This window comes from Podarcis muralis, chromosome 1, assembly GCF_964188315.1.
Source record: "Podarcis muralis chromosome 1, rPodMur119.hap1.1, whole genome shotgun sequence".
In the NCBI taxonomy this organism is placed as follows: domain Eukaryota; kingdom Metazoa; phylum Chordata; class Lepidosauria; order Squamata; family Lacertidae; genus Podarcis; species Podarcis muralis.
This window is the reverse complement of record NC_135655.1, coordinates 20,042,461-20,059,658: the sequence shown is the minus strand read 5'-3', so window position 1 is coordinate 20,059,658 and position 17,198 is coordinate 20,042,461. Positions and strand designations below refer to the sequence as shown.

The 17,198-nt window shown below is 43.0% G+C and overlaps 1 protein-coding gene across 2 annotated transcripts in view; it reads left to right on the top strand.

Annotated features, from left to right (window-relative positions):
• The first annotated feature begins 1,736 nt into the window (after positions 1-1,736).
• Positions 1,737-17,198, top strand: part of PAPOLA (poly(A) polymerase alpha) — a 45,173-nt gene continuing 29,711 nt past the window's right edge. The window contains exons 1-3 of one of the 2 annotated variants that reach the window (XM_028716117.2): positions 1,737-2,012; positions 14,475-14,648; positions 16,685-16,751. In XM_028716117.2, coding sequence (XP_028571950.1) covers positions 2,005-2,012; positions 14,475-14,648; positions 16,685-16,751 — 249 coding nt within the window. In that variant the 5' untranslated portion in view covers positions 1,737-2,004. The remainder of the gene's footprint in view (positions 2,013-14,474; positions 14,649-16,684; positions 16,752-17,198) is intronic. The other variant, XM_028716070.2, reaches the window with a different exon arrangement.

Here is a 17,198-nt window from a genome sequence, read left to right as displayed (position 1 = left end):
ACTATTGCCAAGCACCTTGGTGAGAAGGTGACAACAGTTGATGCAATAATTCGCAAATGGAAGAAACACAAAAACAACTATCAACCTCCCTCGGTCTGGGGCTCCATGCAAGATCGCATCTTGTGGAATTGCAATGATCAGGAGAACGGTGATGAAGCAGCCCAGAACTACACGGGGGGAACTTGTCAATGATCTCAGAGCAGCTGGGACCATAGTCACCATGAAAACAGTTGGTAACACACTACGCCGTGAAGGACTGATATCTTGCAGAGCCCGCAAGGTCCCCTTCCTCAAGACAGCACATGTACAGGCCCGTCAGCAATTTGCCAATGCACATCTGAATGACCCAGAGAAGTGGGTGAAAGTGTTGTGGTCAGATGAGACCAAAATTGAGCTCTTTGGCACCAACTCAACTCGCCGTGTTTGGAGGAGGAGGAATGCTGCCTACGACCCCAAGAACACCATCCCCACCGTCAAACATGGAGGGGGACATATTATGCTTTGGGGGTGTTTTTCTGCTAAGGGGACAGGACACCTTCACTGCATCGAAGGGACGATGGACGGGACCATGTATCGTCAAATCTTGGGTGAGCACCTCCTTCCCTCAGCCAGGGCATTGAAAATGGGTCGAGGATGTGTATTCCAGCGTGACAATGACCCAAAACACCCGGCCAAGGTAACAAAGGAGTGGCTCAAGAAGAAGCACATTAAGGTCCTGGAGTGGCCTAGCCAGTCTCCAGACCTTAATCCCATAAAAAATCGGAGGGAGCTGAAGGTTTGAGTAGCTACACATCAGCCTCAAAACCTTTCTGACTTGGAGAAGATCTGCAAAGAGGAGTGGGACAAAATACCTCCTGAGGTGTGTGCAAACCTGGTGGCCACCTACAAGAAATGTCTCCTGGGAACTGTAGCTTAATGGTGCTGGGAACTGTCTCTGTGAGGGCTAAACTACAGTTCCCAGGAATCGGGGGGGGGGGGGCAGGGGAGCCAGGTGCTGTAAACGTAGAGTGGATGTGACCCTGTTTTTCATGGTTTTTGTCTTCATCAGGCAACAATCCAGGGCCGGATTTAGGCTTGATGAGGCCCTAAGCTACTGAAGGTAATGGGGCCCTTTATATGTCCAGCTGTCCTTTGTCAACAACAAATTGTCACTTTTTTGTGTTGAATATATGCTATATGGTAATTTATGGACCTAATAGGTATCTAAAGCCATTTGCACATAACAAATTATGTATTTTATCAAAGTAATTGTTGAACTGAAATACAATTAAGAAAAGTATATTAATAGTGAAATTGGGGGGGGGGGGCAAGAGAGAGGGGCCCTAATCTATAGCTTGTTTAGTTTATACGTAAATCCGGCACTGCAACAATCCTATCATTTACAAACTTTTAACGGTCCTCCTATAAAGTGGATTAAATGAGTGATAATTATGCGCTAAACCGGCGTAGTGGCTCGCAAGGAATTACACCAGAATGCAAACGTCTCCAAGCGCGTACTAGATGGATCTCCTCCTCGCGCCACCAAGCGAGTACTTTCCTCTGGCGCCTGCGCATCAGCCGCGCCAGCCGTTGGCAGCTTTCAAAAGTTCGAACTCGCCTGCCTGCAAGGACTACACTTCCCGCCAGCCAACGCAAAGGCCTGGCGCATGCGCGGGAGCGCACGTCTCGACGCAGGGCGGGCGCCGCCGTTGCGTCAGCGCGCCAACTGGCCCTGCACGCCTCTGCCCCCCTCCCCTCCCTCGCCCCAGAACGTTGCTGTGGTAGCGCCTGGGCGCCATGTTAGGAGGCCGGAGGGGAAGAGGAAGGACTAGAGGAAGCGGCGGCGGCAGCAGCAACAACAGCGGCGGCGGCGGCGGCCACCAGGCCTAGCAAGCGGCTCTCTCCCCTCGGCCGGAGGGCCCGAGCCAGGCCCGTATCATGCTCGCGTCGCCCGCTTCCCAGGGGCAGGAAGAGTGACTGTTCCGGGGAAGAGGTGGCGGCGCTTAACCCACAGCCGGAGAGACGATGCCGTTGTAAGTGGAGGCCGGGTCTGGCGTGAGGGGGGCGGGCGGGTGGAAGAAGCCCCGGGAAGCCTGGCAGGGGACTTCGGAGGCAACCTGAGCGAGCGCTTCCGGGACCCACGGCTTCCCCTCCTCGCCGTGTAGGCCCTCCGTTTGAACCCGCCTCGTCGTCCCTCATTTCCCTTGGCGCACGGGTGCTCTCCCTTCCCACGCTCGCTCTCTCTGTGTGTTTCGGCGCCTGAGGGCCTCGTTCCTCTCGCTCCCCCCCCCTTTTTTTTTGCCCTGGCGCAGAACTTCGCGGGAGGAGGGGGTGGCCTCGGCGGCGCCTACGACCCTCAGCCGTAGCCCCACAACAAGTGGCGGCGGGCATTTCACGCCTCGCCTCACACTCGGCCCTCTTGCCGCTTTCTCAGGCCTTGTGGGGGGGTGAGCGTTTTGTGGGGGAGAGAGAGGACGCATGTGCGGCGTCTCGCGGGCGCCGAGGCCTATCTGGGGAGGTGCGCAGGCCCCGCCGCGCGCCGGAATCAGCCGGATGGTGGCAAAAGTCTGCCAACCAACTGCTGGGAGCGCCATCGCCGCCTCCCTCCCGCCGGTGTTGCGAAATCCCTGCCCACCTTCCTCCCCGGATCCCCGCCACACGTTATTTGAGGGGGGGGGGCGCTGGCTGGCGGGAATTGCAACGCGAACGAAAAATCCAGTGCTGCTTAGGAGATCTTGCCTGGAGCACACCTGCAGCTTTTTAAAGTTGCACGCCTCTGTTGAGTAATACCTGGAGAGGGCCAGCTTATTTTGTGGCCTTAGCCCTCCTTTGTTTTGTTTTCTCTCCAACTAGAGGTTTTCTGTTGGCCGCTGAACATCTCGCTATACAGTTCTATGTAAATGTGTTGGCACTCGTTTGGTTGCACCGTGTTCCTTGTGAGGCATTGTCATGCTCGTGAACGCATTTTTTAAAAACAAATTGTATTTGGGGTAACTGGCACTTTGTGCACACCATATATTAAAAACCCATTCAAAGCACAACACACACCCCAGAAAAGAATTCTGGGAACTGCAGTTCTGCTCCCAGTCCCAGAGCTTCAATTCCCAGCATGCTGAACAAATTGCAGTTCCCAGGATGTAGGTGGGGGTGTATTTTTTTAAATGCATGGTATGTGCACAGCCCAAGTCTACATTTATAATTTTGTGTACAGTTCTTTTCTGATTCACAATGTTTGCTGGGGGTTGAACTGTGCGTTCTAGTTTCATTCTACTGCAGAAACCCCTGGAGAGTCTACAAAATAAATGTTTGTTTTCATTGTGTGAACTTTGCCATAGTTGTGTGCTGGGTATGTTAGGTAAATAATCCTTGGCAATTCTTAATAGTGGGTATATGTTTGTGAAATGTATGGTTTTTGGAAACAGTTGTTTCAGATTCCTTTCTGAATGTCTTGTAAAAACTAGTTTAACAAAGTTGTAAGATCCTGAATGAAAAACTAGTTGGTGACTTGAGGTGATGATAATGAGCACATTCCCTCTTTTCTAATATGGATTTGTTTCATGTATTTTTCATTAACATTTACTTTTGAAAAAATTAAGAGACTATCCCCTGCAGCCAGTGTTAGAAACTCAGGTATATAAGCTAGGCGCCAAATGGCTCTTTAAACCAAAATGGAATGTCTAGTTGCCATTGTGGGGTAAGGTGGCTCTAAAGTCTTATTTTTCAAATGATTGATTGACTGTGATTGATTATGAATTAAACATATGACAACCTTGAGCTAACTTACGAACTTTGAGAACTTTTAAGAAGAAAAATCACTTGATCAAGGGACAGTCCACGTACATATTGGCCTATTTCTACCTCTTTTTCTTAATTGTGGCTGCTCCTGCTCAGGCTGCACAGAAAAAGCATTTTGGTTCCTGGAATTCATTATGATTGTGCAGATAAAATATAACTGAATTCTGTAGGATGAGGTCTTAGTGTGTGAAAACAGTGATCCCCAGGCATGCACCTCCAGGTGGTGGAGGTGTGAGGCGCTATCCTGGTGCCCAGGCATCTTTACTTGGTCACAAGTGGTTGATAGCCAGCTGCAAAATATGCCTGGCTAATTTTGAACATTGCCTGCAGCAGATGAATAACTTACAATGAAATATTGTAAAGTTTTATCTGCCTGTTTGCCAACATCATAATTGTATTTGAGAGGACCACTTTAGAAAAATAAAGAGCTATACATACTTTTGAGGATCAGGCTATATCCAAACCCTTATGAGTTCATTTAAGTGAGAGAAATTGAGGGTTCTTTCCAAAACTTACCAGTTTAATACATGATATAAATGTGGAGACTGGTTTTTAATTTAAGATACAGTTTAAGAAATATACTCTTAATGTTTTTAAAAAGGTTGCTGAGCATCACATAATACTTCATTGGAATTTTTATTTCTCTTTTTTCCATTGTTTTTAAGCACTTTATATAATAAAGTGTCTTCCCGTGCCTTGTTTTTGCTGTGAAGGTAGTGTTCCCCAGCAGTCAATGTTGAATTTTCTTTGGAGTCAGGTTGAAGGCTCTTTGGGATGGAGCATAGTGGTGCTTTTCAATGTTTTATTTAGATCTTTGAGTGCCATAACAAGGCAACATGGGGTGAAGAAACTTTAAAACTTTTCCCAGTACTGACAGAATACATAAAAGGGAAATAGGATTGAAAGCTTTCATTATGGTTGTGTCCTTGATTAATAAAATCATAAGGATCAGAAAAGATAAACTAGTGCTGTCTGTTTCTTCTGCACTGGAACTGGAGGAAAGGTTGTTTGGGTTGTAATAGTGATTAGCTCCCTTCTCCCTCAGTAAGTAAGCATTGCACTTTGTGGAAGTGTATTGTGGACTTAGAATCTTTTGGGGAAATTTTAGTTTGTTTGGTTTGAATTTTAGAATCAAATGCAACTGATTAAAGGGGTAGTACACTATGTATTTTGAAGGGAGAATCCATAGTTTCTTCATGGTGCTTAAACATCTGATTTGAGTGTCTTTGTATTGTTTGTGGAATTGATCTAACCATATTATAATTAGTTTTACTGTAGCCTTAGCTGAGCTCAGCTTATATTGGGATGTGTAATGTATGGTCAGAGAGAAAAACCCTCCCTTTGTGGTAGGGTTGGGGGCTTGACAACCATAATTTTTTTGGTTCGCTACAAGTTGTAGACTTGAGTGGGGAAAAAATGGATCACTGATCCATTAATTTGCTTAATTTGTTTTCTACTATAAAACTTGTTGATGATTAAAGTGTGTTTAATTCATATTTAGTATGAAAGTATGGCCATATGTAGAATAGGGTTTTTCCATTGCCTTGTAACTCCCAAAGAGGTTGAAAGATTTTATTTCTGGAAGCTTTGAAAATATTAGTTGTAATAATGATTGGCTTTGGGGTTTTTTAAATGCATCATTGTTTTCCACCCTTTGCTTCTTTTAGAGACAGGGCTGGATGAAAATCATTTAATCTTCATAATAAAAGCCTCTCCTCTCAGGAAAGGCTTATTTAGAATGTGTTTGTTTGCTGAAAATGACAGAAATCAGGCTGGGCTCACTCAGTTTACATCTCTCTTCATAGCAGTATCATTTTAGTTCTAATGAAGATGATGCTTTGAAAATATATGATAGGTCAACTGGCTTATTTTTTGACTTGTCACACAAATACACAAGTCTAGTGAAGGTTATAGTGTTTTTTATTACTGCATTATATAGAAAAAAAAATTCTTCATTTGTAGCCTGTAATGGAATTTAAGCCATTTTGAATATATTGTGGGGCAGAGCTTCATAAGTACAATTCAAATCAACAATGTATGTGCATGTTATACAACTAACAATGATGTACAGAAAATTTCCCAGACCTTTTTTTTGGCAGTGTTTTTTTATTAGCATATGTTAATTAGTAATGAGTGGATGCTAGTTGCAGATGCAGTATTATACATGTTTGACAGTTTCAAAGTTTTTAGCTTTGTTTACTGACTGCAAGTAAAATAAACTTGCTAAATTAGATCACTTTGGGGGCATCACAAATACAAACTGGAAATTCCCCCCCAAATTCCCACAGTACTAGTAATTACAGTCATACCTCATGTTACGTTTGCTTCAGGTTATGTGTTTTCAGGTTGCAGACCGTGGGAAACCCGGAAGTACCGGAACAGTTTACTTCTTGGTTTCGCCGCCTGCGTAGAAGTGCTAAATCACACTTCGCGCATGCGCTGAAGCGCCAAATGGCGCCTGCGCAGACATGGCGCTTCAGTTTGCGAATGCTGTGGGTTGTGGACGTGCCTCTGTCACGGATTACATCTGCAACCCGAGGTTCCACTGTATATTATAATTATTTTTAAATGGTTGTTTCTCTTCTCCAGTTTAGTACACCGTAGACACATGAAGCTGAGGTTAGTTTAGTTCCTGGCTCCATATCCCTCTAGTTCCTATATTTTTGATCCAAGAGAATTATTATATGCAGTAGCCCATAATTTATTTTACACTATAGCTTCTTATTAAGGCTTCTCATATTGCTCTGTTTCAAACCTTTGTGGGAGCTGGGCAAAAAACTGGGAACTAGTAAGCAGGCACGATCATTAACTTGTGTAGAGACTATAGAGAAAAAAAGATATGGTAAATGCAGAACTATATTGAGTTGCAATGCGGAAAAAGGATTTGATTCCAAAAAAACTTTTACATTGAAATAATGGATCTAAGGCTGCAATCCTGAACACAGTTACTGGTGAGCAAATCTCATTGAAGTCAGTAGGATGTACTTCTAGGTTAAACTGGCTGTTGATTGTTATGTATTCAGTAGAGGTCTTTGAGCATTACAATGGTTAGCCAGTATTAGTGATCCCTGATGGTTTGGCATTTACCATGGCTAATCTGGATAACTGGCATTCAAAAAAAATGTAATCAGAATGAAAGTACTAAATGTCCAATATTTACTAAAGAGGTCACCATCTGAAATGAATCACCAGGACTAAGTTTCAGTGGGTTTACTCTGAGTAAAAATTAGTCAACTGTGTGTTGGTATGTTTGGTTTGATCACATAGCTAATACTCCTCATTATGGCCTGATGTCCAGATTGTTTTTATTTTTAATGGCCTATCAACTGCGGAATACATTGGTTTGCTGTGATACTTTTCTTGTGTTAACACTACACTGATAATGATGACTGAAGAAGGGTCATAGCCTTGCATGCAGGAGGTCCCAGGTTCAATCACCAGCACTTCCAGAAAGAGCTTAGAGCCCTCAGTTTGAAAACCTGGGAGCTGGTAGGGGTCATTGTAGACAGTACTGAGCTAGATAGACCAATGATCTGTCTCTGTATAAGGCAGCTTCCAGTATTTATATGGAGCATCAATGTTGGTAATTCAGGATATGGTAGCGAAGAACTTTAGATAATGCTTTCCAGAGGTGAGGCCATATTAGTCCCTTGAAGCAAAAACAAGTACAGGCAACTCCCCATTTATGCACAGTCTGTTTGTGTGTGACCGCACATACACACATGGTGCCTGGAACTCGAAAGTGGAACGTAGAAATGGAGAGCACCCTGGAGAGTCCTGGCTTGTGAGGTGACCCTCCTCAGAACCTGAGGGGAACCTCTGTGTGAGCCAGAGCATTGTTGAGGCTGCTCAGCTGACGCACAAGGAAGCAGCAACTGCTCCTCTACCCCACACATCAGCTATTAGGCAGGGAGGCTGAGCAGCCTCAACAAGCCCCACTGCCCCTTGGGCTCTGGGGTAGGTCTCTTTGCAGGCCACTAGGACTCTCCAGGGTGCTCCCAATATATGTGATTTCACTTAGACTCTGGCTGCTTGGCAAGAGTGCTGCAGAGATGTTGCTTTGAGCTGGATGTATCTAGATAAGTAAATAGTCCCTACTTTAGCACTAACACCTTTATAAATGATATAAATATAGAAACAATGAAAATCTCAGCTATTCTAGAATAGAAATAAAATGAGCTTGCGTTGCCTACGCTGGGATCCAGTGTTGTTAGAAATAGTGATGGGAAATCTCTGTTAAGAAGAAAGGAGAAGAAAGCAAGGAGTGATTATTCCTGAAGCCTGTTTCAGCTGAGCCCATTATTACAGTTGCACTGACTAATATCTACAGTGGACGCTTGGGTTGCGAACGTGATCCGTGCGCGTCTGCGCACACGTGGGTTGCGATTCGGCACTTTTGTGCATGTGCAAAGCGCGATTTGGCACTTCTGTGCATGCGCAACCACCAAAACCCGGAAGTAACCCGTTCCAGTACTTCTGGGTTTCGGTGGTCTGTAACCCAAAAAAACGCAACCTGAAGCATCTGTAACCTGAGGTATGACTGTATATGGTTTTCTTCAGAAAGTTCACAGATGGGGGTTTACCCTAGTAACCTTAAGTGATGTGTGCTAACTTTCTCTTTAAGTGTTTTTCTTTCAGTTGAATTATTTAAAATATTGTCTGCTAGGGATCATTGAGAAAGGGATGGAAATTACAACACATATGTATGCCTTTATACAAAATTATAGTGTAAGCATGTTTGGAATACTGTGTACAGTTCCGGTTGCCGCATTTCAAGAAGGTGTTGAAAGGAGCAGACAAAGTTATCAGCAGAGTGGAGCAACTAACCTATGGGACTTAATACTTTAGAGAAAGTGGGAATATGATTGAGATTTATAGAATTATGTATGGAATGGAGAAAGTGGATACAGTATTCATTACAATTCGTTATATGTTGCCTTTTAAGATACAGATCCTTCTAAGGGGACTTGTAAGTTACATTAAAGTACCTTTTTAGAAATCACAGAAAGCAATATCTGCATTTAAAAAGTTGTCGGAATCATTCTCACAGGGCAGGTAGACTAGCTGTATATGTGTAAAGGTGAGAGGGCGGTTCATAGCTAAGCTACCTTGAGCTCAGTCTTCTTTGCCTCTCCGCTGGTATCTATCACAGGGCAGTTGAAGTGCATGGTCCTGTGAGTAGTGGAGCAAAAGTCCCATCTTGTGTCATGCCTTAAGATAGTCTTCAGCTGCCTTCCTCTTTTACCTACAATATTTCCCACAGAGCAGTTGATACTAGAATTTTCTTCCTCTGTAAACACTGGTTCATCCAATGACTGACTGGTGAGAGAAGTGGGACATGCAAAAGTACCGTATTTTTTCTTGTATAACATGCCCCCATGTATAACCCTATTTTTTTCTTTTGGACTACAAAAAAGGGGGGGATTGTCCAAAGTTGTAGAGCTTGGGGGGGGTCACCGCCATAAATCGCTCTACAACCTGTCCGCCACTGCAAATAGTACACATCACCGACGACTCCTTCTCACTGCCCTTAAACCCTTTCATTTTATGTATCTTCACAGTTAGATATTCTAAGATTATAATATTTTTTTCATTTTTTTCCTCCATTGGTTCACCCCTAGCTCTTCTGCATTTTTCCAGTTACCCACTATTACCCATTTACATTCCTCTTTTGTTTCTAACTCAGTGCTTCTCAGGCTAATAAGAACCATTAATTTAAATATTTCCACCTTCCTACCCACAATTCCCGATATTTCTATACCAATCTGTTTCCAGAATTCATTAACTAACGGACAGTCCTACCACATATGACTGTACGTGCACATCACTCCACATTTCCTCCAACAATTCTTACTTCCAGATTTTGTAATATGATATAACCTTACAGGTGTGTAATACCATTTTTGTACCAACTTCAACCCTTGTTCCTGGATTATCCTAGAGGTCGCAACAAAGGGTGGTTGCCGAAAGATTCTTTCCCAATCTTCATCTAAAATCTGTTCCTGAATATCTAGTTTCCAATATTATTTCAAACTTTCCTTTCTCTTTGTCTAATAACACGTTATAAAATTTTGAAACTATTCTAGCCCTATCTGTCCTATATCCTTTCACTAATTCTTCAAAGGGTGTAATAATTCCTTTTCTGCGTTTTTTAACTTCTTCCTTTAGCAGAAATTTGTGTTTTCCGTAACCAATGAATCTTATTCCAAGTACCACAATCCTGTTCCATCGTACCTTCTGTTCCCCAGCTCTTCTCCATCTCCTCTGTTGTGATCTCCTTTAATTTATCCCCTACCTCCTTTGGGGTGAGCTCCCTTAACAGGGCCATTTTATCATAATACCACATTTTGGTAAGGGGAGAGAGGCCAGGAAAAAGCTCCCTTCTCCGCTTCTCCCATACCCAGATGGACCCCGTAAATGTTAATATTTTATCTACTTCCCTTTTCCTTTTCCTCCTATCGAATATTCTTATTTTCCCTCCTACTACTTCCAAATTCTCCTGCTCATCCTGCGGGATGACTACTAGTCATGAGAGTTAACTACTACCTCCAGGTTCAGAGGAAGCATGCCTCCTAATACCAGTTTTTGGGGAGCAGTGCAGGAGAGGATTACTGCCGTTGTGTTCTGTTTGTAGACAAGGCATATGGGTGATCTCTGGGGAACCAGGATTCAGGACTAGATAGGCTGAGTACCAGTTGCTGGAAACTAAGATGGGGGAAGTGTTCTTGTATTCAGTTCCTGCTTGCAGGTTTCCCACAGGCATCAGGTTGGCCACTGTGAGAACAGGATGCTGGACTACATGGGCCATTGGCCTGATCCAGCTTGGTACTCTGATGTGCTAAGGCTTCATGTTTTTCTAAACAGTTTGCAGTTACAGTGTGATCACAACTTACACAGGGGTTATGTTCTGGGGCTGACGTGTATACACAAAAATGGGTGTACTCAAACTGCCTCCTTGAAACCATCTCTGTGTGAACACAGAAAGGGCCTTGTCCCCCAAGTGGAAATGACACAGAAAGTGCTTTTAAGCTCTCTGTCTTGTTTGCATTTAACTTACAGAATTTCAACCAGATGACCTTCAATTACATATGGTTGAAATTGCATGAGTGAAATGCATACAACATGCAGTGGTACTGTATGCCTAAGTCTGCAGTCACTGTACAAAGTTGTTGTTGTTGTTGTTGTTTAGTCGTTTAGTCATGTCCGACTCTTTGTGACCCCATGGACCAGAGCACGCCAGGCACTTCTGTCTTCCACTGCCTCCCGCAGTTTGGTCAAACTCATGCTAGTAGCTTCGAAGACACTGTCCATCCACCTCGCCCTCTGTCGTCCCCTTCTCCTTGTGCCCTCCATCGTTCCCAACATCAGGGTCTTTTCCAGGGAGTCTTCTCTTCTCATGAGGTGGCCAAAGTATTGGAGCCTCAGCTTCAGGATCTGTCCTTCCAGTGAGCACTCAGGGCTGATTTCCTTCAGAATGGAGAGGTTTGATCTTCTTGCAGTCCATGGGACTCTCAAGAGTCTCCTCCAGCACCATAATTCAAAAGCATCAATTCTTCGGCGGTCAGCCTTCTTTATGTTCCAGCTCTCACTTCCATACATCACTACTGGGAAAACCATGGCTTTTACTATACGGACCTTTGTTGGCAAGGTGATGTCTCTACTTTTTAAGATGCTGTCTAGGTTTGTCATTGCTTTTCTCACAAGAAGCAGGCGTCTCTTAATTTCGTGGCTGCTGTCACCATCTGCAGTGATCATGGAGCCCAAGAAAGTAAAATCTCCCACTGCCTCCATTTCTTCCCCTTCTGTTTGCCAGGAGGTGATGGGACCAGTGGCCATGATCTTCGTTTTTTTGATGTTGAGCTTCAGACCATATTTTGCGCTCTCCTCTTTCACCCTCATTCAAAGGTTCTTTAATTCCTCCTCACTTTCTGCCATCAAGGTTGTGTCATCTGCATATCTGAGGTTGTTGATATTTCTTCCGGCAATCTTAATTCCAGCTTGGGATTCATCCAGCCCAGCCTTTCGCATGATGTATTCTGCATATAAGTTAAATAAGCAAGGAGACAAAATACAGCCTTGTCGTACTCCTTTCCCAATTTTGAACCAATCAGTTGTTCCATATCCAGTTCTAACTGTAGCTTCTTGTCCCACATAGAGATTTCTCAGGAGACAGATGAGGTGATCAGGCACTCCCATTTCTTTAAGAACTTGCCATAGTTTGCTGTGGTCGACACAGTCAAAGGCTTTTGCATAATCAATGAAGCAGAAGTAGATGTCTTTCTGGAACTCTAGCTTTCTCCATAATCCAGCGCATGTTTGCAATTTGGTCTCTGGTTCCTCTGCCTCTTCTAAATCCAGCTTGCACTTCTGGGAGTTCTCGGTCCACATACTGCTTGAGCCTTCCTTGTAGAATTTTAAGCATAACCTTGCTAGCGTGTGAAATGAGTGCAATTGTGCAGTAGTTGGAGCATTCTTTGGCACTGCCCTTCTTTGGGATTGGGATGTAGACTGATCTTCTCCAATCCTCTGGCCACTGCTGAGTTTTCCAAACTTGCTGGCATATTGAGTGTAGCACCTTAACAGCATCATCTTTTAAAATTTTAAATAGTTCAGCTGGAATACCATCACTTCCACTGGCCTTGTTATTTGCAGGTGCTTTCTAAGGCCCATTTGACTTCACTCTCCAGGATGTCTGGCTCAAGGTCAGCAACTACACTACCTGGGGTGTACGAGACATCCATATCTTTCTGGTATAATTCCTCTGTGTATTCTTGCCACCTCTTCTTGATGTCTTCTGCTTCTGTTAGGTCCTTACCACTTTTGTCCTTTATTATGGTAATCTTTGAACGAAATGTCCCTTTCATATCTCCAATTTCCTTGAACAGATCTCGGGTTCTTCCCATTCTGTTGTTTTCCTCTATTTCTTTGCATTTCTCGTTTAAGAAGACCTTCTTGTCTCTCCTTGCTATTTTTTGGAAATCTGCATTCAATTTCCTGTATCTTTCTCTATCTCCCTCGCATTTTGCTTGCCTTCTCTCCCCTGCTATTTGTAAGGCCTCATTGGACAGCCACTTGGCTTTCTTGCATTTCCTTTTCATTGGGATGGTTTTAGTTGCTGCCTCCTGTATAATGTTGCGAGCCTCCATCCATAGTTCTTCAGGCACTCTGTCCACCAAATCTAAATCCTTAAACCTGTTCCTCACTTCCACTGTGTATTCATAAGGGATTTGATTTAGATTGTATCTTACCGGCCCAGTGGTTTTTCCTACTTTCTTCAGTTTAAGCTTGAATTTTGCTATAAGAAGCTGATGATCTGAGCCACAGTCAGCTCCAGGTCTTGTTTTTGCTGACTGTATAGAGCTTCTCCATCTTTGGCTGCAGAGAATATAATCAATCTGATTTCGATGCTGCCCATCTGGTGATGTCCATGTGTAGAGTCGTCTCTTGTGTTGTTGGAAAAGCGTGTTTGTGATGACCAGCTTGTTCTCTTGACAGAACTCTATTAGCCTTTGCCCTGCTTCGTTTTGCTCTCCAAGGCCAAACTTGCCAGTTGTTCCTTTTATCTCTTGATTCCCTACTTTAGCATTCCAATCCCCTATAATGAGAAGAACATCCTTCTTTGGTGTCACTTCTATAAGGTGTTGTAAGTCTTCATAGAACTGGTCAATTTCAGTTTCTTCAGCACCAGTAGTTGGTGCATAAACTTTGATTACTGTGATGTTAAAAGGTCTGCCTTGGAGTCGTATCGAGGTCATTCTATCATTTTTGAGATTGCATCCCAGTACAGCTTTCGCCACTCTTTTGTTGACTATGAGGGCCACTCCACTTCTTTTGCGGGTTTCTTGCCCACAGTAGTAGGTATGATGGTCATCCGAACTGAATTCACCCATTCCCGTCCATTTTAGTTCACTGATGCCCAGGATGTCAATATTTATTCTTGCCATCTCATTTTTGACCACATCCAACTTACCCAGGTTCATGGTTCTTACATTCCAGGTTCCTATGCAATATTTTTCTTTACAGCATTGGACTTTCCTTTCGCTTCTAGGCATATCCGCAACTGAGCGTCCTTTCGGCTTTAGCCCAGCCGCTTCATCAGCTCTGGATCTACTTGTACTTGTCCTCCGCTCTTCCCCAGTAGCATGTTGGATGCCTTCCGACCTGAGGGGCTCATCTTCCAGCATCATAACTTTTATATGCCTGCTGTCTTTGTCCATGGAGTTTTCTTGGCAGGGGTACTGGAGTGGCTTGCCGGTTCCTCTTCCAGGTGGATCACGTTTGGTCAAACTCTCCACTATGACCTGTTCATCTTGGGTGCCCTGCTCGGCATAGTTCATAGCTTCTCTGAGTTCTTCAAGCCCCTTCGCCACGGCAAGGCAGGGCTGTACAAAGTAGGTCAGTTTAATTCCATATAGTCGTCAAAGAGCTCAATATAAAGGACTACACTCTTGTACTGTGTTCAGTAATCTGGAAGGTTTGCTTATTTACCATATTTTAACTACCCTGATTAGGAACAAAGCAGAGTTGTTGAATATTGTTAAGAGGTTGTTAAACCAATTTAAGTAACTATGTTTTTATAGTATAGAAACAGCCGAACATGTGCCCAAGTAAACACTTTGATTTTTTTGTATTTTTTACTGCAGTGAATGGATTTGTTGATGTTGCATCTCTCTTAATTTTGTCTTACTTACCTTTATTAGTCCAGTTACAACCCAGGGATCACAACAGACACAGCAACCACAGAAGCATTATGGCATTACCTCACCTATCAGTTTAGCTGCCCCCAAGGAGATTGACTGTGTTCTTACTCAGAAATTAATTGAAACCCTAAAACCCTTTGGTGTCTTCGAAGAGGAGGAGGAACTGCAACGCAGGTAAATAAGACATTTATTGATACATAATATACTGTGGAGAGGTGACAATCCATACTGGGGTTATGGAATCACAATACATTGAAAATAGATCTTCAAATTATTTCAGGTCCCAGTAATAGAAATGCTATACAATTCTGAACAATAGCTCGATATTCCATTAAAGTGTGTCTTTTAATTTGTGCATGAATCCAAGTTTCTGGAATGTCTAGTGTTCATTGATGGGTTATTGTTGCAGCATAGTTGTTTCTGCACAGCCAGCTCCCATGTCATGCTGGTAACATCCAGGAATTGCATAGCACAGGTGAATGACATGATTACCTTCTGTGTCAGCAATGTGTCAATAACACAATAATCTATTCTAAGCTGTATGCAGTGTGAAGTGGGAATTGCATTAATTTTTGTAAACCACTCCTGAAATGTTTTAGTTTTACTTACTGCTTGGAACCTCCCTTTCCTTCCTGTGGAAATCCCTAAGGCACTAACAAAACGGAGGGGGGATTTGTACTCACAAATATTTGTGTGAGAGGGTATCATAGAAATAGTAGTACATAATATTTTCAACAAGTGGGACTGCAACAGAATGATGCAGCATATCGTCCCTCCTGAAAGCAGTGCTCCTGTTCTGAGTTCCAGTCAACCATTACCCCTAAGCCAAGGACATTCCACCTTTCTTCTCCACATGCCCCCCCTTCTCTCTCTCCCTCCCATTTACTGTTCCATGTTTAATTTCCCTCAGACACTCTACATTCTGTGATGACAGCATGTTTAGTCCTCATTGGGTTGTTGAAAAAGGGTGGCCCTGTCATTTCCCCCCATATATATTGTACTTCCAAAAGTCTCAAATACAAAATTGTGCTTTTATTTCCCTCTTGTTTCTCAGTGTCACATTTTAGTTACAATTCTAACAGTGTTCACCACCTGAGTTTACTAGTAAAAGAAATAATAGACAACTATGGACTTTGGTATGGGAAAGAATAGAGCATTAAAAAATGATGCAGTTGTGTGAAATTTTATAAATGAAATCTTAACTGTATCCAGTAATTTTGGTTTTGGGGTTCTTGTAGGCTCTTCTCACTCAGTAGCAGTTTAAAAATTGGGGAAATGCTGAGTATTTATCAAAATTCCAGACAGGTGTTTTATCTTTATAGTAAAGATAAAATACTGCAAGACTTTGAGCTGTATATGGTTCTGAATTTTGCTGCTTAATGTTTGAAGGAAGGCATTATTTTGTGAACAGACCATATCAGGTATGTCCCGTCTCCATCGTCGTCCCCCGCCTGCCCACTCTGCCAGCATATGGTGGGGGAGACAAGGAAGCCTTAGTAATTTGGAACCCTTGTCTTCCAAATACTATTTGGCCAGTATTGTAGCTTACTCTAACCACTAAGCTTGTGTAGGCAAGACCTTTAGCTTCTTGGATTAGTGCATGGAACCCAGCTATAAAAGTAGGTGCCAAATATTCCACGGATGAAAATACTTTCCTCCAAATATCTATTAAATTATAATTTGAAATAGTGGTTTAATTGATAAAGTTTTGAAAGACCTGGTTCAAATACTAGCTCAACTATGACACACTTTTGTTGACCTTGGGCCACTTATCTCGGCTAATCTGCTTTGCAAGTGCAATGCCCAAAGGCCCCTGTTATTGTGTCTTTAACTCAGTTTGTTCTGCATCTGTTAGCTGCTGGTGGTTATCTCCATTTCTTGGAAAGCTTCACTGGTGGGTTTCTGCAGCTCAAGCTGCTGTGAAAGGCACAAGAGCAGGTTAGGCCATTTTTTTTCTGGTTGCCATCCTTGTTGGGCAGCTGCTGTGAGGAATATATGTGATCATGTATGCCTCACCCTATTCCTTTGAGAAATGGTGGGGTATAAATTAAATAAAATCAATAATTTCTGGACTAGCTTTGACAAATTACTTGAAACATTCTCCAGCTCCTCTGCTACACTCTTAGTTCTCTTTTCCGTGATAGGGAGTTTTAAGTGCCTTAACCCAATTTCTTCATTGTGTGTAATTTATTAATGTGTTCCATCAACAGAATTCTAATTTTGGGGAAACTAAATAACCTAGTAAAGGAATGGATACGGGAAATCAGTGAAATTAAGGTATGAATTTCTTTATTCATGTAGATGTACATTAAGACTTGTATCTTTAGCTGCAGCAGAATGTTAAAGCCACTGCCTTTGGCATTTAGCAATTGACATCAGTGGGAGAAAGATTATTTTATTTGTGATCCTTTAACACAGTCTTGCATACATCGATACTTAGCTGTTAAGCAGCCAAATATGATGTTTAATTAGATTTGTAGAATATGCAGTTTAATGAGTGTCTGCTGCATCAAGCTTAAGCAACTGACTGTTTCTGTTGATAAAACTAGCAGGATGCTATAGTGTGACAGCAAATTCTCATAGTGGCTTAGCAATGATAACTAGCTAACTTTCTGCCCTTACCTCTTATCAGTGTGCCACAACTGAAATAAGCTCCTATCAGTAAGCTTGAAGCCAGCGTCTAGGGTTTGAAGTGTGCTGATATTTCACTGGTTCTGCATTGCT